Source organism: Desmodus rotundus, chromosome 4, assembly GCF_022682495.2.
Source record: "Desmodus rotundus isolate HL8 chromosome 4, HLdesRot8A.1, whole genome shotgun sequence".
NCBI classification, from domain to species: Eukaryota; Metazoa; Chordata; class Mammalia; order Chiroptera; family Phyllostomidae; genus Desmodus; species Desmodus rotundus.
Genome location: NC_071390.1, coordinates 115,975,942 through 116,003,500, shown reverse-complemented (window position 1 = coordinate 116,003,500; position 27,559 = coordinate 115,975,942). Strand labels below are relative to the sequence as shown.

The 27,559-nt window shown below is 44.7% G+C and overlaps 2 protein-coding genes across 2 annotated transcripts in view; one reads left to right on the top strand and one right to left on the bottom strand.

Annotated features, from left to right (window-relative positions):
• The window catches only part of OLAH (oleoyl-ACP hydrolase), a 28,218-nt gene extending 22,173 nt beyond the window's left edge, over nt 1-6,045 (top strand). The window contains exons 8-9 of the mRNA XM_024578384.3: nt 5,271-5,353; nt 5,699-6,045. Coding sequence (XP_024434152.2) covers nt 5,271-5,353; nt 5,699-5,835 — 220 coding nt within the window. The 3' untranslated portion in view covers nt 5,836-6,045. The remainder of the gene's footprint in view (nt 1-5,270; nt 5,354-5,698) is intronic.
• A 2,085-nt stretch (nt 6,046-8,130) lies between these two features.
• On the bottom strand, nt 8,131-16,957 carry ACBD7 (acyl-CoA binding domain containing 7). Its single transcript, XM_053923382.2, has 4 exons — nt 16,889-16,957; nt 9,789-9,906; nt 9,619-9,681; nt 8,131-9,533 (listed from the first exon to the last, which is right to left on the bottom strand). The coding sequence occupies exons 1-4, from the start codon at nt 16,898-16,900 to the stop codon at nt 9,460-9,462; spliced, it is 267 nt and encodes an 88-aa protein (XP_053779357.1). The 5' UTR covers nt 16,901-16,957; the 3' UTR covers nt 8,131-9,459.
• Between the last annotated feature and the right edge of the window lie 10,602 nt (nt 16,958-27,559).

Sequence of the window (27,559 nt, the reverse complement as noted above, 5' to 3'; positions counted from 1 at the left end):
GTTAGTAGAGCTTCAGGGTGTTGGTGGATGGAGTTCAACAACAGCCCACCATAGACACTGAGAGAGAGAGGAGGTCCATGGTGCACCCGGAGGGCCCCACGAGGTCAGGGCAGGGTGTGGACGGGAGTGCAGCGGGACCCAGGGCACCTAGTGGCTGTGGGTGGAGGGCTTTGGGGTTTCTGGGCTAAGTCCAGGTCGGTCAATTCAAACCAAAAAGAGTGAGTTTTGGTAGGCTTCACAGGGGTCTTCTCCTAGGGACACACGAGGGGAAGGCTGAGGGAGTGGAGAGATTGTTTCTCCGGAAGTGTCAGGGACTTCCCAGTGTCTGTGACTCTGCTGCTGTCATCTAGGACATCACTTGCACTAGGGTCAGTTCAAGCTACCCCGCAGGCTGCTTGGCTACATGGCGCGGATGCTGAGGCGGCAATTGTCCACAGTAGCTTAGCTACATTCTCAAGAGCTCTCAGAAGAAAACTCCCCAACATGAAAATAAAAGAGAAGTCACTCACAGGGAGGTTGCCTGCCTACAACACAGAAATCCTTCTCAACACCCCCACCCTTGCCCCCCAGTGAATTGAAGTGCCATAGTCACAGGTATGGGCTACCTCTCTCCAGATTCCAAACATTCCCTGCTCTCTAGATTCTTCTCCCCCCTTCACTCCTGCTCCTTCCACACTCTCAGCCTGTTCTCCCTGCTAGTCTCTGTGGCTCTCAGTCCTTTCCAATTTCAATCGTTCCAGGCCTACAGAGCATCCGTCAGTCCTCTCTGCTTCCATCACCACTGAGTCTGGGCCCCTGGTGGCCAAAGTGGAAATCTGTGCCAGGTGGGGAAGCTTGACTGCTCGCGACCCCCTCAGGCTGTCCCCTCCTGCCCGGACGCTGGTGCTGTTCTCTACTCTCCTCACGGAGCCCCGGTTATACACAGAGTAGGCTGTCAGAGTTTGTCCCATGGCTCCGAGGTGGTCTGCGTGTTTAAACTTTTCTTCCTTTGCGTTTCAGTTTGGATAATTCCTACTGACCATCTTCAGGTTCACTGATTCTTTCCTCAGCTGTATCCGGTCTACTGATGAGCCTGTCAAAGGAGTTCCTCTCTTGGGTGGCTGTTTGTTCATACAACTTCCATTTGACTCTTCCTTGTCATTTTCACTTCTCTAATGACCTTCCCCGTTTGCGCATGCATGTTGTCCATCTTTGCCGCAAAAGCTTTCGACATCTCAAATATAGGTATTCAAAGTCCCTGTCTGACGTTCCAACGTCTGGGTCCTTTCTGAGTCTGATTCTGTTGGTTGCTTTCCTTCTTGACAGTGGAGCTATTTCCTATATATATGAAATATATACATATATAATGCATACGATCCATACATAATACATATATTTAATACATATATCTCCAGATAGGCAGGAAGCAGAGACTGCAGTATGTATTTTTTACACCTGGATTTGTTGCCAGGACATCAGCATGGGGAGCTGAGTCGATGTAGACTGGAAATTACGTGTGTCTGGCTTTTGTTCTTACTATTGTTACTTCTGGGCAATGGCAGCTTCCAAGTCCCTTGTGCTGCTATGTGCTCAGCATGAAGACTGGGCCATTGGAGACCTGCCCACGGTGTTTCAGTCTTTCCTGTGCCTTATAGAACAGTCTCTGTCGCCACTGACAGACAGCTGCTGCTTATTACCCGATGATTGGGGTCAGCCTCTGGGGTAAGACAGGGAGCTCTTAGGTGTCCTAGTGCACCTGGGCCTTGTGGGTGGGACTCTCCCAGCATGCCTGCCCCCGTCTCCCTATGGTTGGTCTTATGTGAAAGTCACTGCCCTACCCAGAAGTAGAAATGTTGGTATAGATGTGGCCCAACACCGTTTTAGTGCTTCCATCCCCGGCAGCCATGGGTCTTTGCCTTCAGGGGACTGAAAATGTCTGATGCCCCTCCTCCAGCTGTTTGAGGAAATGAAGTCCTAGGCAGGGGCCAGGGTTTAGTGCCCATTTTATGGCCACAGCCAATTTCCTACTGCCTGCCTGCCCCACCCAAGGGGCTCTTTCTGGCCTCCTGCCTTGTTCTCTATCTTTCCTGTGAACCCCTAGTGGAGGCCCACGGAAAAGAGCCTGCAAGCAGTGTGAATGCCGCAGCACCCCAAACCCCCGCCCAGCCTTGGTCTCTAGCACTTTAACACTTTAGCTGGTCTCTTCTTCCTCAAATGTGCAGCAGAAACACCTTCCTCCTGTGCCTTGTGTACATGAGCCTGTCTGCATGCCCCACCTCTCCTCAAAGGTGCCTCACTCCTTGGAATTTGGTTTCTAGTTTGACTTGCAAACTCAGCTCTCTAATGAGTTGAAGAAAAGTAGTTTGTTGAGATTTTTCGATTCAGCAGACTGAGAGTGGCACCCCTGGTTTTCTGCATTCTGGGCAAGAGTGGGACTTCTTGCCTGGACTATTGAAAGAGCCTCTGAGCGGACCGTAGGCCCTGAGTCCACCTCCAGTCATTCCCCACATTACACCCAGGGGTATGAAAATCAGGTTAGGTTCTGACGCACTTGCCTTAAATCCTTTCGGTGGCTTCCTGTCATTCTTTTTTTTTTTTTAAGTATATTTCATTGATTATGATATCATAGTTATTTCATTTTTATCCTCCTCTTTATTCCCATCTGCTCTGCACCTCCCTCCCACCAGCATTCCCCACCTTAGTTCATGTCCATGGGTCCTACATTTAAATTCTTTGGCTTCTCCGTTTCCCATACTATTCTTAAACTCCCCCTGTCTATTTTGTACCTACCACTTATGCTTCTTATTCCCTGTACCCTTTCCCCCCATTTTCCCCCTCCCCTCCCCACTGATAACCCTCCATGTGATCCCCATTTCTGTGAGTCTGTTCCTGTTCTAATTGTTTGCTTAGTTTTTTGTTTTTTTGTTTTTTAGGTTCAGTTGTTGATAGTTGTGTCTGTTGTCATTTTACTGTTCATAGTTTTGATCTTCTTTTTCTTAGGTAAGTCACTTTAACATTTCCTATAAGAAGGGTTTGGTAATGACGAACACCTTTAACATGACCTTGTCTGTGAAGCACTTTATCTGCCCTTCCATTCTAAATGAGAGCTTTGCTGGATAGAGTAATATTGGATGTAGGTTCTTGCCTTTCATGACTTTGAATATTTCTTTCCAGCCCCTTCTTGCCTGCAAGGTTTCTTTTGAGACATCAGCTGGCAGTCTTACGGGAACTCCTTTGTAGGTAACTGTCTCCTTGTTGCTTTTAAGATTTTTCTCCTTCTATTTAATCTTGGGTAATGTAATTATGATGGCTTTGGTGTGTTCCTCCTTGGGTCCAGCTTCTTTGGGACTCTGTGAGCTTCCTGGACTTCCTGGAAGTCTATTTCCTTTGCCAGATTAGGGAAGTTCTCCATTATTTTTTCAAATAAATTTTTCATTTCTTGCTCTTCCTCTTCTTCTGGCACCCCTATGATTTGGATGTTGGAATGTTTAAAGCTGTTCTGAAGGTTCCTAAGCCTCTCCTCATCTTTTTGAATTCTTGTTTCTTCATTCTGTTCTGGTTGAATGTTTATTTCTTCCTTCTGCTCCAAACTGTTGAGTCCTGGTTTCCTTCCCTTCACTGTTGGTTCCCTGTATATCTTTCTTTATTTCACTTTTCATAGCCTTCACTTTTTCCTCTATTTTGAGACCATACTCAACAATTTCTGTGAGCATCCTGATAACCAGTGTTTTGGACTCTGCATCTGATAGGTTGGCTATCTTTTCATCGCTCAGTTCTATTTTTGGAATTTTGATCTTTCATTTGGGTCATATTTGTTTGTTTCGGCGCACCTGTTATGTAGTAAGGGGTGGAGTGTTAGGTATTAGCCAGGATGGGACAACCCAGCTCACTGTGTTGTGATGCTGTATGTGGGGGAGGGGTCCGAGAGGGAACAATTCCACTTGCTCAGCTCTCACCCCACTTTCAGTCACTTCCCCCACTACCCACAAGCAAATTGGGCCCTTCTGGTGCTGATTCCCAGGTGGGTGGGTTTGTATAATTCTTGGACCCTATTGGTCTCTCCAACAAACTCTCCTGTGAGGCTGGGAGTTTCTCCCACAGCCACAACCCCCACAGGTTTTTACAGTCAGAGGTTTTGAGGCTTTCTTTTCCCACTCTGGAACCCTGGGTAGCACTGTCTGTCTCGCTCCCCAGTTATTCCTCCCAGTTTATCCGCACACAAATGTGGGACCTCCCAGTCCTCTAGTCGCTGCCTTGCAGTACATCCTCTCTGCCCATCTCTGCCCCTCCTACTGGTCTGGATGAATGTTTCTTCTTTAACTCTTTGGTTGTTGGACTTCCATAGTTTGATTTTCTGGCAGTTCTGGTTGTTTTTTGTTTTTAAATTTGTTGTCCTTTTGGTTGTGTGAGGAAGCACAGTGTATCTACCTATGTCTCTATCTTGGTGGAAGTTCTTCCTGTCATCTTAAGGATGATCAAAATCCTAAGGATGGCCTTTATGAGGCCTAGACGTGGCCCTTGTCTACCTCTTTTACTCTAATTTGTCCCAGTTCCTGCTTCACTCTCAGAAAGTTTCTGGTTTGTGCTCATTCTCTTTTCTACTGCCTCCCCACCTTCCCACCCCCCACTTTGCCAAGCTTTGTCCTATTCATTCAGATCTCAGATCAACTCTTTTTCCCCAGGGAGACTTTGCCTGACGCTGCCCCACCCCCCTGTCAATTATTCACAGGTACCCCTTGAACTCTAGCTGAGTCTGATCGCCTCACTCATGTCTGTCTCTCCAGCCCGTCTCTGAGTTGCAGGGGGAAAGAGCCAGTGCTTGTCCATGGGTTCCCCGTGGTGAACACAGCAGCCAGCACCAGCTCAATAAATGTATGTTGCTGTTGTGATTAAACTGAGAATGGGTGGAACCAGCTCAGGGGACCTGCTTGCGTGAACCTGCTTTTGTTTTGACGGTTGCAACCATCTCTGCACCATGGATTGCTGGTCATTTCTGGGAATGGCAGTTCAAGGGACTAGTTGTAATCGGCCTCACCCTGAGTTGGACTGGGCACCCAAGTGCCATCCAACTGCCACCTGTATTATTCTAGAAGTTAGATGATCTTGGAAAATGGCCTGGACACAGAGAGGCTCACATGTAGAAGGACCTCTGGTTAAAAAAAAAAAAACTTTGGATTTCTGGAAATAGCAAAAAAGAAAGAAGCAAGGACATACGATGTTTCATTCAAGTGACTCTAATGACAGGAAAAGATCCTTGGAAAAGTTACTAACTGGCTCTTTTCTGTTTACAGATTCAGTGCACCATCTGAGCCTGTTCTGTCTTGTGACTTAACATGCTTTCTTGGATCTGAAGATATAGTAAAAGATGTGAAAGGTGAAATGACTTTGATAACTTTGAGTATTTTATTGAGATGTTTGTTTGATAGTTTTTCAGCTAAAGTTCAATCAGAAGTTACTGCAATAAGTAGAAAATGGGCCCAAATTTTATTTAACTAAATGGAGAGATGTCAGTCATGTGTAAAATGAGAGAATGCAGGTAAGGCTACTGGATACTGATAGGCCTTAAGGAAATAAAAAATACACGACTTATAGAACATGAGACCTGGAAAGGAACTCTGCCCCTGGTGCCAGATCTTCGAAAGGTAGTATCTGGAAGTAAGTGTTTTGTTTTCAGGTAAGTATCGTTTGTTATTAAATTTATCGTTTTGTTTATTTTTAGCCTGGAAAGATGTAACCAGCGGAAGGCTTGATATTCTCGTGCGTCCAGGAAATCACTTCTATATCAAGGAGACTGCCAATGAGACCTTCATCAAGAACTACATAACCAAGTGTCTGGAGCTGTCGATGTTCACCTAATTTGAGAGAATTTTCCTTTTGGTTCTAAAAAAGTCAAAATGATTATATGACACTGTTCTTAATTTTTCAGAAGTAGGTCATTAGTTTTATTCCGAAATTGGAAAGTCATACATTTGCTATTGTCAAGTGATCTCTTAGCCATGGATGCACCTCTCCTGGAGCGTTTATGTGCCTGGGGACAAGCGACAGTGGATCACACACCTTCTGGAAGGCTCCTTCGTGTTTGCTTTCAAATCTCATTTGAGTCTCCTCTGTAGGAAGGCTGTCAACAAAGTTCCTGCGTGGTAGATAATCCACTCTTTCTCCCTTCAATTATTTTAACAGTGAAAATGACAGGGCATGATTGAAATTATTGTTTCATCTACATACTAGGGCTCAAAGCTTAATGTAATCTTTTGAAATGTAAGACCATCCTGTTTAATAAGAAAGTGTAACCTACTGTTCTGTCAGAACAAGACGGCCCTAAACAATCATGGCTGTCTGTCCTGAGATGCCTCTAAGCCCCCACCCTCTTCCGGTGCGTCCAGCCCCACCGACTGCCCGCGGGCTCTGCGTGGCCCTGCTGCTTCGAGGCAGTGACTGCCTTTGGCCCGGAGGGAGTCCTCCCATGGACAACCCATCTAGAATTTGGCCCTTGGTGTTTGGAGTGGCCAAGTATACAAATGCCACGTCCCATAGGCTACCTCTAAAGGGCCAGCAGGAGGGGTCCTGTGGTCTGGGAACATTCTGCATCTCGACTGTGTGAATGGCAATGCCCTGGTTGAATCTTGTGCGCTGTTACTATGAGGGTAAAAATGGGTATCTCTGTAATATTTCTTGCGACCACATGTGAATCTACAATTATCTCAAAATAAAAAGTGTAACAACAAATCCAGCTTGATTTCTAATTTGGAAAATTTGGGGAAGTAATCACTATTCACATTTCTACTAAGCTTTCTGTAAGTAAGTAATCCATGACCTCTGGATGTGGACATGGGGAGGGAGTAGAACAGCTGGGAACAAGCAGGAGCTACAAGGAGAAAAAAGCAGAAATAGGGGAAAAATGAGCTGGGTCATACAACTAAGACCACCACCAACGGGATCCACAGGTGCTTCCTGATGAGAATGAAGAGGCACCCTGTCTCTGAGCCGGGCGCACCCCACTGTCTGCGGCAGCACCCAAACTGTCTGTCTCTCGGAATCCTGGCTGTTCTGCCAGACACCCTGGTTTCCTTACTTCCGGTGGGTCTTCACAATAAACCCTCCCACTTGACTCATGTAACCAATGTCTCTTTTTTACAGCTTAAACTGCTTGGCCCAGTTGTGTTATATATTAAAACATTAACTTTTAAAGCACTGATATGTTTATGATCACATAATATGAGTTTGTGTTTTTGTTAACAATTTTTAAATCGCATATGAAGAGTTTTCGTAAATAAGAGCAGGGGAACTGCATACAAGAAGTATTCTTCAGAATTTATCATTTCTTTCTAACAAAGTGCAAATACCATAAAACCCATTATGGAGAAAGGGCTTTGATTTAGAACACACATAATAAATTTGGGCTACAAAGAGCCTCAAGCAAGTGAAGTTAAATGTTTAGTACGTGCTGTGCGGTGCTCTGCTCACTGGTACATGACTTCCAGGTTTCCTTACAGAATGATGGCTACTGAAGTAATTTGGACTCAATTATTAATTTAAACAATTTTCAGTTAATATAGTACCCAAATGGCAACCTCACGATGAAGCCAATGTCAGGCTTTTGGGGCGGGCTTTCTCACCTGCCTCTCCCTCTGGTGGAGGTAAGGCCCACGTGGGAACCGCTCTGAGAGTGTCCAAGCCCTTGACTGGAAGAACCAGGCCTCGCATCGCTGATTGATAGCTCTTCTCACCGTTGGGTTTGGACGTCGACTTCATCGGGAAAGCCCTCCGACTGTCTTCAGGCAAAACTTCGTAGAAGTGAGAATCGCTGTTCATTCACCAAACTCTCCAAATTAGAATTCAAGTTGGATTTGTTGTTACACTTTTTATTTTGAGATAATTGTAGATTCACATGTGGTTGCAAGAACTAATACAGAGATACCCATCTTCCCCTCATAGTAACAGCGCATGAATTCAGCCAGGGCATTGCCATTCATAGGGTGGAGATACAGAACGTTCGCAGACCACAGGCCCCTCCTGCTGCCCCTGTGGAGCCACACCCAAGTTCCTCAGCCCCGCAGCCCCTGTTCTGTCCTCTAGGTCTGTATCAAGAATGTTAGAGAAATGGGGTTGTCCAGTGTGTAACCTTTTGGGATTGGCTTTTTTCACAGGAAATTCATCTAGTGAATCTAGTTTTTTATTAAAGTCACATGAAACCAACCTATCCCTTTGGCCATACCGTACCACACCTGAACCCTCAGGCAGGTGGTAGACGTACACTGCTTTGGGGAGATGTGTGGCCTCTGAACCCTCAAACAGATTTTCAGACTATTAATATGGGACTACCTTCTTTCGGAGAGCTTGTGCACCAGCAGGAAGGACTGCGTATCGGGCCATCAGACTCTACACTCTCACTCTGATAAAGCTCAACATGAGAGGACAGTGAGTCACACCGTTTATTATCACCACGAGACACTGCATTTCAATGGGATTTTCTGATTTGTCTTAAACATAAAAATCTAAAGAAAAATAGCTGTTAGTCCCATGGTGGCTTTTTTTTCTTTGAAGAGCTATAGACTCATAAGCTTATTTTTTGAAAATTAGCTTACTGATTGTTAGGTTTTATGTAGCATAAGCTTTAAAGTGCAAGTAGAATCATCAAAGTTATCTCATTCAATTCTTCCCACCCTTTGAGACTGGTATTCTTCTCAGATGAGGCTGAGCAAGGTTAGGTGCTTGCCTGGGGTCACCTCGTAGCTGCCTCACAGGGTGAGGAAGGACCGGAACCAGGACTGGAGTCAGGCCTGTGTCAGTGTGAACCCCACAGCCACAGGGTGCAACAAAGGGACAGTTTGTTATCGGTTCTTTCGAAGCTGTTGATTACACCAGTAATACTAATCCCCGGTAGAAAAAAGGGGAGAGCAAAAGAACAAACAATTGTTAATGCTGTGTGCGCACCACCAGAGCAATGTTTTTTTAAAGTATATTTAAAATCACCTCATTACGTTGATTAGTCTTTGATACATGTGATGAATCAAAAACCTAAGTAAAGATAATATTTTTAAAGATTTTATTTATTTACTTTTAGAGAGAGGGCACGGGAGAGAGAAAGAGAGGAAGAGCGACATCAGTGTGCGAGAGAAACATCAATCTGCTGCCTCTTGCACGCCCCCAACTGGGACCTGGCTGCAACCCAGGCCTGTGCCCTGACTGGGAACTGAGCCAGCGACCTTCGGGTTCACAGGCCAGCACTCAGTCCACTGAGCCACACCAGCCAGGGCTAAAGATAATTTTTTAAACGTGAAAAAAATTCACCTTGTTTTAGCAAGTAACATTGCCTTAAACATGTAGTTTCATCTTACCTCTTAATTAGGGACTATAATTCATGTTACCAGCAAAAATGTTCATGATACGTAAAGAGTTAACAGTGTATTTCCCCGCTAACGTTAGGTCATGATACCACTATGAAGGCTTCAGAAGGAAAGTTTCTTCATAGGCTGGGTTCTAAATTCCATATTTTTCTATCAGCTCTTTTGCTTTAGAAATATAGGCATTCATGGCATCTTCCTTCGATAATCCTGGAAAGATACAAACAGATTATCTCACTAATGGGTATACTGGGAAGCTAAGAAAATTTGTTGAACTTGTTTAAGAATTCACAACCTTTTTGGAGGTTCCATGCTTCCCACTTAGCCTTGCCTTTCAAATCTAACATTCCTGGACACTCTGCCAAAAGAAGAGCAGACGTATTTTCAGGATTGCTTTTCATTCTACACTTATATACACACTGCTCAAACAAAGCATCTCACTATTTTTAAGAAGACAGTAAATACCAATATTGACGTCTCCAATTACAGATTGTTTGTAGAGCCCGTAGAGTTCTTTCAGTTCTTCGTCATCTGGCCTTGCTTTCAGCTTCCTCACATCTTCGGCTGCCTGATCAAAATCAGCCTAAAGCAAAGGGGAAAAAGGCACGCAGTGCATTGCTAAGTTTATGCAGGCCGGTCTGTGTGGGGCTTTTACCACCCAGCAGTGCCAACTCACTGAGCAGCAAGGGGGCTGCAAGCAGAAATAAGCTACTACTGCTCCGGCTCCACCAGAGTGATCAGAACTTATTCACGGACACCACTCCTGGTACTTCCCTGATATACAGACAAGACACGGAGAATGAAATATAATTCCAAATACTGAAATTGTTCAATTTATCTATGTTTAAACATTGAAGAAGAACAAGAAAATGGAATGATATCCTGTGTTCTTGGATTGGAAGAATTAATATTGTTAAAATGTATATACTACCCCAAGCAACCAAGGAGCCTACAGATTTGATGCAATCCTTATCAAAATTGCAGTGGCATTTTTCATGGAAATAGAAAAATAACCCTAAAATTTTTATGAAACCACAAAAACTCCAAATACCCAAAGCAATCTTGAGAAAGAAAAGTAAACCCGGAGGCATCATGTTTTCTGATTTCAAACTATATTACAAAGCTATAGTATTCAAAACAGCATGGTACTGTCATAAAAACAGGTACCTAGATCAATAGAATGGAATAGAGAGCCCAAAAGAAACCCATGCATATATGGTCCATTTAATTTACAACAAAGTAGCCAAGAACATACAATGGGGGGGGGGGACAATCTCTTCAATAAATGGTGTTGGGAAAACTAGACAACTACATGCAAAAGGATGAAATTGGACCACTATCTCACACCATATACACAACTCAACTCAAAATGAATCAAAGGCTTGAACATAAGACTTGAAACCATTAAACTCCAAGAAAAAAATGTAGGCAGTAAGCTCCTTCTCCTTGACATTGTTCTTAGAGATAATTAATTTGGATTTGACACCCAAAGCACAAGCAACAAAAGGAAAAGTAAACGTTATAAGCATTATATCTAACTAAAAATTATTATATCAAACTAAAAAGTAAACATAGAAGCATTATATCAAACTAAAAAGCTTTTGCACATCAAAGGAAACCATCAACAAAATAAAAAGACAACCTACCAAATGGAAGAAAATATTTGAAAATCATATAGCTGACCGGGAGTTAATATCCAAAATATAAGCAAAGAGCTCATACAATTCAATAACAAAAACAAACAACCCAATTAAAAAATGGGAGGTGAACCTGGCTGGTGTGGTTCAGCTGGTTGGAACATCATCCCGTAACCAGAGGGTTGCAGGTTCAATTCTGGTCAGGGCACACACCTGGGTTGAGGGTTAGTTCCCCAGCCCAGGCACAAATGGGAGGCAACCAATTGATGCTTCTGTCTCACATTGATATTTCTCTCTCTTCTTTCCTCTCTCTCTCTAAAAAGAAGTGTCTTTGGGTGAGGATTTAAAAAAAGGGGGGTGGATCTGGATAGACTTTCTTTACAGAAAAGACATACAGACGGCCAATGGACATGTGAAAAGGTTCTCAACATCACTGAACATCAGGGAACTGCAAATCAAAACCACACTGAGATACTACCTCACACTCCTTAGAACGGCTTTGAGCAAAAAGACAAGAGATTCTCAGGATGGGTAAGGATGTGGAGAAAAGGGAACCCTTATAGTATGTTGGCAGGAATGTGACCTGGAGCAGCCACTATGCAACACAGCATGGAGGTTCCTAAAAAAATTAAAAATAGGACAACTATATGATCCAGCAATCCCATTTCGGGAATTCATCTAAAAGAAACAAAACCGCCATGGCAAAAAGACACCTGCACCTTCGCTTTCACTGTTTACAATAGTCAGGGCATGGAAGCAACCTGAGGTCTGCCGGCAGATGAGCAGGTAAGGGGGATAAATGCAGTGAAATATTATTCGGCCAAAAAGAAGAGACAATCCCGCCCTTTGGGAAAATATGAATGCCTGCTGAGGGCACTGTACTGTGTGTGAAATAACTCAGACAAAGACAAATCCGATATGCTCGAACTTACACACTAATATAAAAAACAGAACTCATGGAAACTGGGAACTGACTGGTGGTTACGAGAAGCAGGGGGTTGGGGGAAGGGGGAATCAGTGAAGGTGATCAAAAGATTAAAGAAAAATTGGAACCTATATTTCCTGTAGGTGAAAAGCACATAAATAAAACTTTCTGTTACACACTGTTTAATCACATTACACTCAATGCAACTTCCTCCATCACCCTCATGGACGCTTTCTCCACTTCCTCCCACACCTACACTTGACCGCATGCAACAGCTTTGCTGCCAATTAATATCTTGTTCAGGGCACGTGCCTCCCACATTCTTCAGCATCAGTATTGTTTATACCTGGTTGGTGAACTAGCTAGTTTCTGAGGTCAGTAACCCTGATTCCGCTGTGTAGATTCCTGTAAATGAAACTTATAAGACTTATTTCAGTTGGTTTACAGAAAAGAGTTACTCAGCCAATTTAGAGCTGATTAGTGAAAAGAAACCGGCTTCCTGGAAACTCTGTGTACAAATATTCTCAGTAATAAACTTTGTCCTCCCCCCACGGCTTAACTCTGAAAACCCTGACCTGCTTCACTCCCCAAGACCCGCAGGCTGGCCTGGGCCCCTCGGCTCCGGGCTAGCCAGCAGCCGCCCCCTTGGCACATTCTCCACAGAGACAGAGTGCTCCCAGCAACTTGGTTCCTGTCCCCTTGTTAACTTCTTAGTGCACATACAAAGGCCATGGCGACTGCTTTCCTTAGTAGAATTTTTCCATTCTTTTTCAGTAGACTGTATTCTACCTGACGTTACTCGATTTAGACCACAGGTAAGCAGGAATTGTGAGGTATCAGACAAGACAGTCTCAAGTGAGGTGCTCCACCTGACCTTGTATTTTCTTTCTCCAAAGCTCCCTTTTCGACCCTTTTGACCCAAAGATCAAATGCCTAGTAGAGAAAGCAGATAACCCCACTGTAATTTCAGAACCCCAGTGATCTCAGCAGAGTTGCTGGATAAAATTTCCACCCAGTGACAAAGACTCCTGTAACACAACTGAATAGTTATTTTGCAGTGAACGAAAATCACTTGCAAATGGGAGACCAGAGTCTCCCACCTAAATAACCTTGAAAATGGCCCCACCTCCTAATTTATTCCCTACAGGAGTCTGAGAAGCATGGGTGCATGCGACAGGGGACAAACCCTCAGCTCATCTGAGTCTTCTTAGGAAATTGTCAGCTGCTTCGTACACATGTCATGATTAAGAACACAGGCTTTGCAGCTAGACTGCCCTGGTTTGAATCTCAGCCTCACCATTTCAGAGCTGTGTGACCTTGGGCAACTTATGTAACCTCTGTTCCCTCACCCGGAATATGGGCCAATAACACCACCTATCTACAAGGTTGTTGGGTGGGTTTAAATAAGCTAATACATGTAAAATATTTTAAATAGTGCCTGGCACATAGTGAGTAGTAAATAAAGTTTAACTACTATTATTTTTATTATAAGGCTCTTTGAGAAAAAATAGTTCTAGAAAAAACTGAAAAAATATTCACAATAAAACAAGACATGAAAAATACTTTTCTGTAATTTAACAAAGAATACAAAATTGTTTTTATATACTCAGCTTTGCAAGTAATAAAAGAAGAGTAGAAAGAAATATACTAAATGTGCAAAAATTGCCTGTGATTATTGGTAAGTTTTGTTTTTATACTTTTTATACTCTCCACATCTTCTACAATGTGCATGAACTGTGTCTACAACAAGGACAAAATGAAAACGCTACATTAGTGGCAGGGCTTCCTCAGGGCAAGGCGGGGCAGGGCTATTTAGAGAGGTGGCAGCGTCTTCCCCTCCCGTTTATCAGGCATCTCCGGTGTTCCTGTTTCTTGTAAAGCCTCATGCCACTTTCTAGCGACGGCAACTCAATACCTCTTGGCAAGCTAAGCCTTGATTAGAATTCTAAGGCTTCTCAAAAACCACGCTATGTTTTTCCCTTCTTCCAGGAAGGAGTTTCGGGAAAGTTTTTCTCAGACCCTCTGCACAGAGGAGTCCAGCCCCACACAGCTCCTCACAGGCTGTGTCAGGGCTCCTGGTGCCATCTCCCTCCCCAGAGAAGCCCTTTCCAGAGCAGGGCCCAGGACCTTCCCCTCTTTCCAGCTCGTCCTTCCCTGGAACCTTGACTTGGTGCATCCTGCGGAGTGGTGCCCACGTGCCATCCTCTGCGAGGACTGCCCCCTCCAACCACGATGAGCTCCAGGGGAAGAACACTGGCCTTGAGTCAGGACACTGGATTTGAATTCCATCTCTGAGACCTGCTACCAAGGGATTCTGGGCAAGCACCTAGCTCCTCTGAGACTGGGGTTCTGCTGAAAAAAGATCCTATCAACCTCAGTGGGAAGGTGTTAGCATTAAACACAATTAAGAATGTAAATTTTTAAATTTTATTCTGTTGACTCTGCCCACCCAGGGCTCATCACTTGCATCATACTGTTTAACAGACACATTGGCTGGACAGCCAGGGATGAACAGGGCAGCCAGCGCTCAAGGAGCTCAAGGCTTCCTGGGAGAAGAGCAGATCAACAATGATCACGTGATACCTGGGTGCTCTGGGAACAAAGAGGAGGGAATGGCAGCAGGTGCAGAAGATACGTTCCCAGAGGAGACAGAGCGAGCTTAGCTGAGCTGGAGGCCAGCACTTTTGGGATGGACAGAGGCAGGAAAGGGCTCCTGGCAGCATGGACAGCATTCACTAGGGCTCAACACAGATGCTGGGGGACCGTATTTGTTGTTGCCCCACATACCCACTATAGAGGGCAGGCCTAAATGTTCATCCTGGTAGCGGGAGTTGCGCCTTACAGAGTGCTGGCAGGTGGTACAGCCTATGTGAGTCCCTTTTGAATAAGGGAATATGTGAATGGATATGAAGTTATCATAGGTGAGAAGCAGCTTTAAATGTACAGCTGTTTACATGTAATCCCAAAGCATTCTCAGCAAAAAGAAATGTTTCATAGTGCTCCTGTGCTACTGCGGAGCTGGGCTTGCTGTTGTCATGAGGGGTTTCTGCCTCTTCAGAGCTGGCTGTACTGCAGCCGGGTCCCCAACACCCTGGCTGAACTATGTGCGCATCATTCCCTGGCAACTGTAGTGCATTTTTCCAAACAAACTGCCTCCAGGCCCCCTCCCAGACCCTCGTCAGACCATGTGTGTGCCGCAAGGATGCCTCGCTATACCGCTGGGGTAGCAGTGACCACAGCATCTCCACTGTCACTCACAGCGGGTGTGTCCTGCCTTCCTGGAGATGGCAGCTGTCTCCTACCCCCTAGGATCGCTGACCACCCTGGCCTCTGTGTACCTTTCCTTTCAAATTTCACCACAGCTGAAGGCAGCCCCTGACGGTGATTCGTGCCTATTCTAGCTTGACTTTCTGCAGCCAAAGAATGTGGTCACCCACAAGTGCAGTCGATGACACCTTTGTGAGCAATCCTTGCCCTCGGAGAAACTGAATTAGGAGGATCACAAATTCTCACACTCGGGAACTGCACAGTTCTTAGGTCAAAAGAGCTGTGTGTGGAAGGTAAGGGGTTAGTTAGGTCCCGGTTGTAAAATCACAAATTCCCTGGCCTCAAAAAGATGTGTTTTCTTGAAGAAGCAGTCTGCCTTTTATTTTTATCATCTCAGAAAGAAATATGTCCAGTTTACATGACTGTCAGCGGCCTCAAAGCTTTGCTGTGGAAGTAAACATATTATAATTATAAAATAAAATTTGGAGGTTACAGCTGAATTAGAAATTCCATTTGTTTTGCCAAGCAAAGTGAAACAAAGTACTAAGCTAAAAAGGAAGAATGTTCTGACCTTGAAAGATTGGATTATTTGGGGGGAAAGTTCAATATGAATTATGTCAAACATAATGAAAAATATCTAAAGGTTCAAGGGCACATTTATCCTTATTGGACAGTTAGCGTGTGCCAGGCAGTTTCAAATGCTCTACACATGTAGCTCATTTAATCTTAGTCCCTCACTTCCATTTTTGGATGAGGAAACTGAGGCATTGAGGGGTTAAGCAACTCTTGGGCTAGGAAGGGATGAGGTTTGGATTTCAAACCGGCGGGCTGTGGAGTATGTGCGTTCGACCGCCAGAACATATTCCTTAAAGAATGGTCAATGAAGTGAGACATGCTCACTTCATGAAATTGTATGCAGATATTTTTTAAATTATACTTTAGAGGAATATCTAATGATGAGAAAATGCTGATAACGTAGTGTTAGGTAAAGGAACCAAAGTGTATGTACATAATAGCTTAATCGGTGTGTCTATATATACCCACATATTTGCACAAGAGCACGCCTGCGTGTGCACACACATGCGCACGTACACATTTCTGGCACATAGGAGCCAGTAGCCCATTAAGTCAGTGGTGGTTATCACCTAGGTGAAGGAATTCCTGATGGTTTTCATCCACTTTATGTTTGTTCTCCTTCCCCAAAAGTTCCACTCTGAACACACATATTTTTCACATATCAGAGAAATAGTATTTTTAAATCGTCCTTTTACAGATACCTGCCCTTGCCTAAGAGAGCCCCCGGGCGTGGCAAAAGCAAAGAGGCGCGAGTGGCGCCGAGACACCCTCGCCCCGGTCTCCAAGAAGGAAAGCGCGGCGGCGCAGGGCCTCGTCGTCGTCCCGGAGTCCCCCGCGCCCACCCTCCCTAGGGCTTGCCTACTCAGCGTTTCGCCAGTCTCCCAGGTTCCCGGGAGTTGCCACCGGGAGCCCCGGCTCTGCGACAACAAATGGCACCTGTGCGGTCTCCCCAGCAATACGAGGCGCTGGCGAAGGCGTGGGGACGTCCTCGGGGTCAGCGCGGAGGGCTCTCGGGTGGCGAGGACAGCGGGCAGTAGCCGCCCGAAGCGCCGGGTCGAAGACGCGCCGCCGCCCGGACGACATCGCGCCCGCCCCACGCCCCCTCCAGCACTACCTTCGGGGGGCAAGCCTCCCGCGCCGCCCGCCCGCCCTCAGCTCACCTGCAGGGACATGGTAGAGACAGCCCTCCACGCCCGCACTCCCGCCGCCCGTTCCGCACCCCCGCGTCCCGCCGCGCTTTAAAGGGCAGCGCCCCCCGCCCGCCGACTCCTATTGGCCGTCGGGCCGGGATGGGCGGTGCTTGGCACCCGCCGCGCGGAGGGTTGTGGGCGGCCAGGGCGGCTACCATTGGACAGCCGAAAACAAGGGAATTTAAGTGAGTTCTCCGTTCTGGGCTCGCTTCCCCATTCTTTCTCAAGAGGTTGTTCGCAGGAGATCCAAAGAGGTCTCCCCTGGCCTCCCCTGAAGTCACTGACCTCACTTGAAATTCTTTTTTTTTTTAAATGTATATTTTAAATATAGTTCTCTCTCACACACACACGCGCGCGCGCGCGCGCACACACACACACACACACACGTCTCCATAATTCCTAGAAACCTGGAAAGCAGACAGCGTTTGCTCAGACCTCTCCCCTCTCCCCACCGTCTCCACACACACTTCATCAGGAATGAAAAAGGCTGGTGGTGCGGGTCTTTCCTCCGCTCTGTAGAGCAAAGCCCCTTTCCGAACACGCGCTGCAACCCCCCGAGCTAGTTCTCAAAGGCACAGGACTCGCCTGTCCAACGTCACTCCAAGTCTGCAGGCACAGTATGGGGTTGTGATTCACATTTCATTAAATTTTCGAAGAACTGGAAGCGCATTTCTCGATCCTATGAGGAGTTAATTTGGCTCCTCATTTAAATAGAAACATTGTGCAGCAAGGTGACTGGAAAAGCCCACAAAGTTAGTGCCAAGAAGTTACTGATTCGAAACGTCTAACGATTCGGCGACGTTTCACAATGCAAGGGACAGAGAAGCCCCAAAACATTTTAGCTTGTCTTTCCACAAAACTACATTTAAAAATTTTTGCTACTTTTTCACGTAAACCCCTTGGTTTTTTATTTTCTCCTCGAAAATATTTTCATAGTGATATAAGTGAATTTCCACGTAAAGGACAAAAAAGCAAATGTTAGAAAAATGTACTGGGCACGATTTTTTCATTTTTATATTTTTATAGTTTATATTGTATATTCCTGGACGACAGGCAACGCTCGCTGGGTTCAAAGACCGATGGCAGCTTCCCGACAGCGAGCGCTTCTCTGCCCGGGAGAGCCGTCTCTCTGGGCACCAGCAGGGAGTACTGCGCTGAGGGCCAGTATGTGTCTACGTGCAACGGGGGCGTTTCTGCTTTGTAGTCATTTTAAGAAATCAGGAGGAGGAGAGCGGGAAGGTACTTCTGGTCTGTTGTAAGCTCTAAGCCTAGAATGTCCTCTCAAGAACTCTGTTCAAAGCATGTTCCTCTCTTGGGTTGCCATTCCGAGACGGAATGTCAGAGCCACGGCTGTCTTATCTCCAGGAGCAAGAAGGGAGAAGAGAGAATGGAAATACTGACATCCTCTGTCCACAGATGATAGTATACCAGGTACAGTGGAAATTCAGCTTTCTGGAACCCGTCGGAGTGAGTCGGTTTGGACAGAAAAATCGAGATTTTATACCATTTTATTAAATGTTAATTATAAACCAATACACATATATGTATAATAAAATGTTAAAATTAAAGGCACACTTATGAACCAACCACCAGTTTAAGAAATAGCACATTACTTTTACCTTTGTGACTCTCCTGATTCCATCCCATCCTATCCTCCTAGTCATTCATCAATTCACCAATTCATTCATGCCATTCTTTCATTCAAATAATCGTTGAGTGCCTAATATAAGCCTGGCGCTGTTTTAGGTTCTTGAGAAACATTAGTCATCAAAATTGCAAGAATCCTCATTCTTGTGTTACGTTCTGGTGGGAAGTTACAGATAACAAATGCTATAACAAGCAAATTATATAGTTTATTAAAAGATGTTTGGTGATCAGTGTTATTTTTAAAAAAAACAGAGCAAACGGGATGGAAAGTCTTGGGTATGTGGGGTGGAGGAGGTGACCTGGAATTGTAAGTAGGGTGATCAGGGGTCTCTTTGAGAATATGACATTCGAGTAAACACTTGAAGGTGGAGAGCTGACCAGGAAGATCCCTGAGGAAGAGCTGCCCTTGCAAAGGCAGCATCCCGCACTAAGGACCAAAGGAATGAGCTTCTCAATCCAGTGAGAGGAACAGCACGGAGGCAGTGTGGCCGAAGCAGAGTAGTAAGAGAAGAGGTCAGAGAACAGGAAAAGGAGAGCAGGTCATATGAGGTGTTCTTGCACAAAGGCATTGGGTTTTGTTTTTCATTTTTTAATTTTTATTTAATGAGAGAGAGAGGGGGGTCAAAGAGATCAAGTTGTTGTAGTACCTGTTTAGGCATTCATTGGTTGATTCTCCCATGTGCCCTGACCTGGGATCAAACCTGTAACCTTGGCATATCAGGGCAACACAACCCAGCCAGGGCCCAAAGGCATTTGGTTTTAGTGGGAGTAAAACAAAACCATGGATGAGTTTTGAGCAAGGACTGACATAATCTGACTTACTTTTTAAGAGAATCAGTCTTGTTGCTGTATTGAAAACAGACTACAGGGGAACAAGGTTGGAAGCAAGACCCTTACTGTCGTAACAATCCAGGGAACAACTTAAGATTGTCCCAAACTCTGGTGGCAGCAGTGGAGGTCATGAGAAGTAGTTTAGAATTTGGATGTATTTTGAAGGTAGAGTCAACAGGGGTCCCTGATAGATTCTATGTGGGATGTGAAAGAAAGAGTCGGGACCACTACAAGATTTTTGACCTGAGTAACTGGAAGGACTATAATAGAGTTAGTTTGGTTGGTGGCAAAGATCAGAAGTTCAGTTCTGGACTTGCTTCTTTTGAGATATCAGACATCCAAGTGGAGATGTCAAGTAGGTAGTTTGGTATCCAAGCTAGTCTGGGTTGAGTATATAAACTTGGGACTCATGGCATAAAGATGGTATTTAGAACCTTGAGAATGGATGACTGTAGAAAATGCATGTACATAGAGGAGAAAAGGGAAGAGGACTGAAGATTGAGCCATGGCAAATTCTAGCATTAAGAGTTTAGGTGAACACACAACACACACACACACACGCCAAAAACAAACAAACAAACAGACTTTAGAGAGAAGAGGGAGAATAAGCAAAGAAGACAGAGCAGTGGCCATGGAGGTAACAGAGAAAACAAGAGAATGTGGTGTCCCAGAAACCAAATCAAGAAGAGACACAAGTGAGAAAGTATATTAGGTTAGATGAGAGCTGAGAATGATTGGATCCAGGCCACTGATGGATCATTGATGACCTGAAGACAAGTTTCAATGCTGTGGTGGGGGGCAAAGCCTGACTGGAGTGGGTTTAAGAGAAAACATGAAGAGCAATTATGGAATAATGTTGGGGGGCTATTTGTTATCCCTCCATCTATACACAGTCTTAATTATTAAATTCTCCCCATTTTGTTCCTCAAGGAGAATTGTTTTTGGTACTTTGCTCTTGCAAGTAAATTTTAACATCCATGAGTCAACTTCCACAAAGGAAAATTCTTTTCTTTATTTTTATTATTGACACTATTACAGATGTTCCCATTTCCCCCCGACTTTGCCTAACTCCACCCAGCCCCTGCCCCCCCAGTCCCTCTGGCCACCACCTCACTGTCGCCTCTGTCTATGGGCTATGTATATACATTGAAAGAGAATTCTTGAATTTTTCTTGGAATTGCATTGAAACTCTACATCAGCTGGGTGGGGGTAGAAAGGTTGATATCTTATGACAAAGAGTTTACTATTCATGGCTCATGCATCTTTTTCAATTTGTCTTATGTAATGTTTTTGGATAAAGTTTTCTCATTTTCTCCATTAATGGTCATGCACTTCTCCAGTAGATTTAAGTAACTTTATAATTTTTGATAATGTAGATGGACTTTTTAAAAAGATGTCATTGTTTATCTGTTTGAAACTGGGATATAGAAAGGGAATTGATTTTTGTGTATTGACTTTCCAGCAACCTTAAATCTTTTAAGTTTTAATTATTTTTCAGTGAATTATTTTGGGCTTTCTACATAACAAGCCTAGTCTATGAGCAATGACAGCTATATTTATTCCTTTTTCCTGCTTTCCTGCACTAGCTTGGACCCCCAGTACAATAATGAATAGGAGCAGGTACAGTGGGCACCCTCATCTTGGTTCTTAGATGTAATGCTTCCAGTGATTCGCTCTTAAATGTGATGTTTGCTGCAGTGGTTCCTTTGTCATTTGTAATTTGGTAAAAAATCGTTTTCATGAACAGATGTAGAGTTTCATCAAAAGGTTTTTATGTCTTTATTGGGACGATCACATGCTGTTTCTCCTTTAATCTTTTAAAAAGATGGCTTATATTATTGATTTTCAATTGTTAAACCAACCTTACATTCCCTGTTAATCTCAACTGGATCTTGATGAAATGCCTTATTTAAAATACACTGCTGCTGCCCTGACCGGCTTAGTTGGTCATCCCTTAAAGGGAAAGGTCACCGGTTCGATTCCTAATCACATCGATGTTGCTCTCCCTCTCTCTCTCCTGTTTGTAACTTTCCTTTCTGAGACTGTCTTTTCAAAAAAAATGTTCATATGCCAACACATAAACAAGTTGGGAAATCATTCTCCCGTTTCTATATTCTGGAAATAATTACAAATGACAGAAAATCATACAGCAGCCAATGACACTTCAGCTGATTTTTCTCTTGCTGCCTCTCTCATTTCCAATCCCTGAGCTTAAAACCCACTTTCAAAGTACAAGGGAAGCCTAGCTACTTATCTCATCCAATCTCCAACTTGCAGCCAGAATAAGTGCCCTATAATACCAATGGCCCCATTTACTCTTGGTTGGGTCCACAGATCAGCGGTACCCAGCCCTCTTATGATAAACTCCAAACTCCTTTTGGCATCAGAGGTGGCTCTGATGCTGATGAAGCCCTATGTAAAAGTGACCTATGAGATTTTCTCTGGAAGAACCTGTTAAAGGTTCTAAAATGTTACCAAACTGCCACCTAGGAACACCAACGCCCCTCCCAGCATGGACCAGTAGGCCCAGCACAGCAGAGCACCAACTATAGTCAAGGGGCCTCCGCAGTTTTGCCCGGGTGGGGGTGCAGTGGCTGCCTCTCCTCTCATCTCCCTGGAGGCTCTTGGCAGCCTCTGAAAGGTTGAGCTGTGGTGATGTCAGAGGCCATGCTTTTGAAGGCCGGAACAATGCAGACTGTCCTCTTAAATGGAACTCTGCTGAGAGATGGCTGTGGCCCTTTGGACCCCTCCACCCTCCGGTCAGCGAGGCCGGGTGCCCTGTGTACACAGCAGTGCAAGTTTCTTGCTCAGCTCATAATGCCACTGTCTGGTTCCAGCACCTAGCCTTCTCCTGCGCCTTCTCACTGGGCTCCATGAAGTTCATGACCTTCACACTCCACATTGAGTGTAATGAGCGTGACTTTCCCTCACGTCTTTTATCACTGACTAAGCTTCCATTCAGTGAGGTTTGAGTGTCTCCCCTCAGTCTCTGCTTTCAGATTCTTTCTGGCAAACTGGGAACACAGATGTGTCAGTATGAACTTGAACCTGAACCTGCTGTAGGAGCTTCCTGTGGCCCTTTCCGGCCCTGGCTCTTGTCAGAGGGAGAGGCCGGGGTGGCTCATCTGTCAGAGATTCCCTGGGTGGATGGGGTATCCTTTGGAAACACCCTGGGAGAAGGGTGGTAGGGGGCACTGGTTTCTTCTGTGGCTCTGCCACTGCTTCTGATGTGGGCAAAAGAAGAGGTCAGATGGGACACAATTAGGAGGCTGTGCTGGGCTGGTGGGGGCATCTCATACACCCACTCTGTGGGGCACAGTCCTGAGGCCTGGTTGGATCCCTAGTCCAGGTGGGGCCCTGTGGGAAGACTAGGGGAGGGATGTGATATGGAGGGGAGCAGAGGCTATGAAGACCTAGCCCTGGGTGGATTAGGCTGTCTTTGCCCTTGTGCATGGAGGCCTGGCCAAGGCTGGGCCACTCCAAAAGGGGGGTGTTGCTGCACTGATTCCTGATGGTGGAGAGGTTGCTGTTCCTGGAGGGGAGGGGGCTCTTCCTCTCCAGGCGGATAGGGGATTGGCAGGCTCGTTGGCTCTCCTGCTGCCCTTGCACCTGGGACCTGGTCCTCCTCAGGCTTACGTTCAGTGTTACTCCTTTGAATGTTCTTAGAATAGGAATGAGGGGCAGGAAGAGCCAGCTTGTGGAGGTGCCACGGCTGCGTGTTGGCAGAGACGCTGTGTACCGGGTGAGGTATGGAAGTGTGCTGCTGTGGGTTCGACCCGCCAAAGCTTGGGTTTCAGGGCAACACTGTGGCCCACAGTTCAGGTCTCTTGTAACTCAAGAGCAAACAGATGACCATTGCTTTGTGGTGCTTCTGGGCCATCAGCAAGTCTTAGATCTACTCCCTTGTGTGGCACGTGGACACCATCACTGCAGCTGGCCAAGGTGCTTTGTAGTCAGGGAGTGGCTCCATACAAGGCTTTAGTTTGTCTTCATGACCTGTATTCATCCATGGATCCTTCTTTAAAAAAAATTTTTATTTATTTTTTAGAGAGAGGTGGAGGGAGGGAGAGAGGGAGAGAAACATTGATGTGTAAGAAAAACATCAATTGGTTGCCTCTCACTCCCTAATAGGGGATGAGCTTGTAACCCAGGCATGTGCCCTGACCCGGAATCAAACCAGCGACCTTTTGGTTTGCAGGATGATGCCCAACTCACTGAGCTTACACCAGTCAGGGCCGTGGATCCTTCTTAACGGGCTCTAAAGTGCCTCCTTTGCTGGGATTGAGGATAAGAAACATCCTGAGCAGTTTTCCACGTTTCCCGAACATGTAAATGGAATGAATATCCACTGAGTCCCCAAGACTGAGAGGCCCTGCAGCGCGTTGGGCTGACTGCTGACCTTGGGGTTAAGGTGACCCAAGACCAACTGAAAACCAGGCGAAGCTGTGAGAAGCTTGGCCCAAATCATCTCCAAAGAAGGTCATTTCCAGAATCCACCTGATGAACTGATCTTTATAATAGAATCAAAACACAATGCCGGCCAAATATATAAAGAACAACAAATATTAACAATCCAAATAAAAGGAAAAAAAAAGAAAAGGATGGAAAAAGTAAAGAAAAAATGAAAATGGAAAAAATAGTAAAGCAAAATGAGGGAAAAAAGAGTAAAGAAAAAATAGGGTTAAAGTACAAAATGAGAACAAAACAGACAGAAACCCCACCATGTCAAGGAGAAACTTGGGTCAGAGTTTTTCCTGTCACTGAAAACCAGCTTCTTGAGCTAGAAGCAGCAAAAATGTAGGCCCAGCCAGGGACTTAAATAGAGACTAGAAATTTCATAATAATGAAATTGATAAGGCCAGGCCAAGAACTGGACCTGTCAAAACTGGGATCATCCACTGCAGATTTCTTACTTTTTGGATTCTAGGACACTTCACTCTTTTAAACAAATTACTGAGGGCCCCACAGAACTTTTTGGTCAGAGGGGTGTTAGCTGCCAGTATGTACCTTAGTAGATATGCAGACCTGTAGGACGCTTCAGTGGCTTTTCATTTCCAGTTTGAAAACCTGTAATAATTCTTTCGCTTTGAAGAGTTCATAATGTCTACATTTTTAAAAAGTTGTATACGAGCCCTGGTGGGTGTGGCTCCGTTGGTTGCAGCGTTGTCCCACATGCCAGGAGGTTGTGGGTTTGGTTCCTGGTCAGGGCCCGTGCCTGGGTTGCAGGTTCGGTCCCCAGTTGGAGTGTGTGCAAGAGGCCACTGATGGATCTTTCTCTCTCGAGTCGATGTTTCTCTCTCTCTCTAAAATCAATAAGCATGTCCTCGGGTGAGGATAAAAAATTATATATGAAGCAAACTGCATTTTTCAAAGATTTTTTTAAAACAGAGATTAAAAATTTCTGCCCGTTTTATATTCCTTCCTGTTTTGTGACATTTTTGTTATGAGTTTGACATTATTTTACTTGTCACTAATACTGGTTTTTTTCCCCATAAATCTAAGTGGTTTCAAATGCTAGATTAACTACTACAACATGGTTATCTGTTTCTGATACATGGCTTTGTGTGATTGGTTGAATTTGTTTATGGTCTGATTAGTTTAAACATCTGTCGGTGATGAAGTTTCACAAAATGCAAGATTGGTAATCAGTGTCAGCAAAAAGACTCATACTTGTGTTGTTCATCAGAAATGAATCCATTGGTGCTACCAGACTCATTACAAATAGGTCTGTAGGCAGAAAATTGAAACAGGAGTCTTAATACTTTCTGACTAAGCACCAAAATCAAGCCACTTTTATAATAGTAAAGTTATAAGGTTTGTGATGTAACAATATTGAATTAGTGATTACAATACTTGTGATTATTACTTTAGATAAGTACATAATTTTCTGCATTCTAATAAGTGTCATTTTCTGAAACAACAAATAATATAATTTCCCCAAATAACTAAGTAAGCATAGACTAGACATGAAAGGTCCCATTTCATATCATTTTGAAGTTAGGATGTTCTAAGAGAACTCCTTGCACCAAAACTAGCCAGACCACTTTACTGTCAACAAGTTTCAGAAAAAGAGTAAAGGCAACAGGAGGCACTTTTACCTTAACTTGATTTAATATGTATATTTTTAGAGTGTTCAAAGTAAAGGTTCATAAATATCTTCCATCTTTACCCAACCCATCAAGATACAACTGCTAGCCAGGGCTTTAGCCTCTCGAAGCACCATTAGCACGAATCTGTCATTTGTCTGAATGTTCCTCATTAAATTTGTGAAATTCTTAGCCTTTGGTTTCAATGATAATATGTAGGCAGGGCGAAGCTGAAGTACACAGGACTTAAAATTTGTCTCCACCCCGCTCTTTGGTTGTAATATTGCATGTGTTTTACATGTTAATGCCCAGTTAATGTATCCTGCCACTGAGCTCCGGCAAACACACGTCTCCTACTGCGGCTACCTCTGGCTCCCCACCTAGAAGTCATTTCCTTTTCTGGGGGGTCAACAACCCTACTTCTGTTTAGTTATGGAGCCAAAAAGCTCTCAGGGAAGGTGGGTCCATCTCCAGGAGAAGAACCATACTTGGTCTAAGCCAGTCTGGCTCGATTTGTCCACCTCTGCCAGTGACCAGTTTAGGTGTGGGCATGTGACCAATTCTATCCAATTAGCCACAAGGGGAAGTGTGCTGGGGCTTCTTAGATCTTTCGTTCTGATAGAAAGAAAGAAATGCACAAGGCAAAACTTACACAAGGCGATTGTGTAGGATGGGATGATTGGAGCTGCGACAGCTAAATTGTGACCCGGAGAGGACAAGCCTGAGGGCTTGAGGGCAAATGCCAACATTCTGAGGATGGCAGAAGGGAAACAGAGAAAGTCCTTAGGATTTTGATGCACAGCTGTGTAGCCAAATGAGCCAAGTCTGGAAAACCTCCAGACTTCCAAGGCAGATAATAACCCCTACTGAATTACCACTTTCATTAGCATGCTTTCTTACCTGCAGACTGAAAGCATCATCATCGTTAAAAGTGGATGAAAACGCATGCACCTTTAGACTGTACTTAATACAGACAGCTCACGTGGGTATGAAGCACATTCTTTGCAACAAAGTGTTCCTCATTTTCCTCCAAGGCAGGTGGGGCCTTTACTGTGCTCCAGCCCAGGGCTTCTTGTCAAGTGAGGGGCTGGCCACGTCTGAGACCTCAGACAAGCACTGTTTTGCGTGTGTGGTAGAATGTACAGAACACTGAGTTTATTCTCTAACCATTCTTGAGGGGACAATTCAGTGGAATTAAGTACGCTCACAATACTGTGCTCCCACCACAGCTATCTACTTCCAAAACTTTTCATCTTTTCCCAAAGGAGCTCTACGTCCATTAAATAATAGCTTTCCCTCCCCTCTTACCCTCTGCCCTGGTAACCTCTGCTCTGTTTTCTGTCTCCATGAATTTGCCTGTTCCAGGGACCTCCTATAAGTTTAGTCATACAATATTTGTCCTTTTGTGACTTATTTCACTCACCATGTTTTCCGAGGTTCATCCATGTTGTAGCCTGTATCACTACTTCATTCTTTTTTTTATGGCTGAATAACGTTCTGTCGTATGTATACATCACGTTGTTCATCCATTCGTCTGATGACACTTGAGCGGCTTCCACCTTTTCACTCATGTGGATGCTGCTGCTATGAACACTGGCATGTAAGTATCTGTTGCATCCCAGCTTTCAACTGTTTTGGATATATTAGGAGTGGGATTGCTGGGTCCTATTGTTGAGTCTATATCTAACTTTTGGAGGAACTGACAGTTTTCCACAGCAGCTGCCCCACTTTACATTCCCACCAGAAACGTAGGAGGGTTCTTATTCTCAATATTCTCATCAACATTTTTTTAAAATACCCATCTCAGTAGGTGTGAAGTGGAACCTCATTGTGGCTGTGACTTTCATCCCCCTGCTAAGGATGACAAGCATCTTTTCATTTTTTTATTGGCCATTTGTATATCTTCTTTGAGGAAGGTCTGCAATCTTTGCCCATTTTTGAATTGGGCTTTTATTGTTGAGTTGCAGGAGTTATTTACATATTCTGGGTGTGAATCCCTTATCGCATTATGACTTGCAAGTATTTTCTCCGTTCTGAGGGTCATCTTTCACACTAGATCACGTCAATGCGCAAAAGG

Coding starts and splice junctions, on each gene's coding strand:
- ACBD7 (XM_053923382.2), bottom strand. Junction 9,682..9,788: donor AATTGGAGACGTCAATATTG/GTATTTACTGTC, acceptor TTCTTTTGGCAG/AGTGTCCAGGAATGTTAGAT. Junction 9,534..9,618: donor AGCATGGAACCTCCAAAAAG/GTTGTGAATTCT, acceptor GTATCTTTCCAG/GATTATCGAAGGAAGATGCC.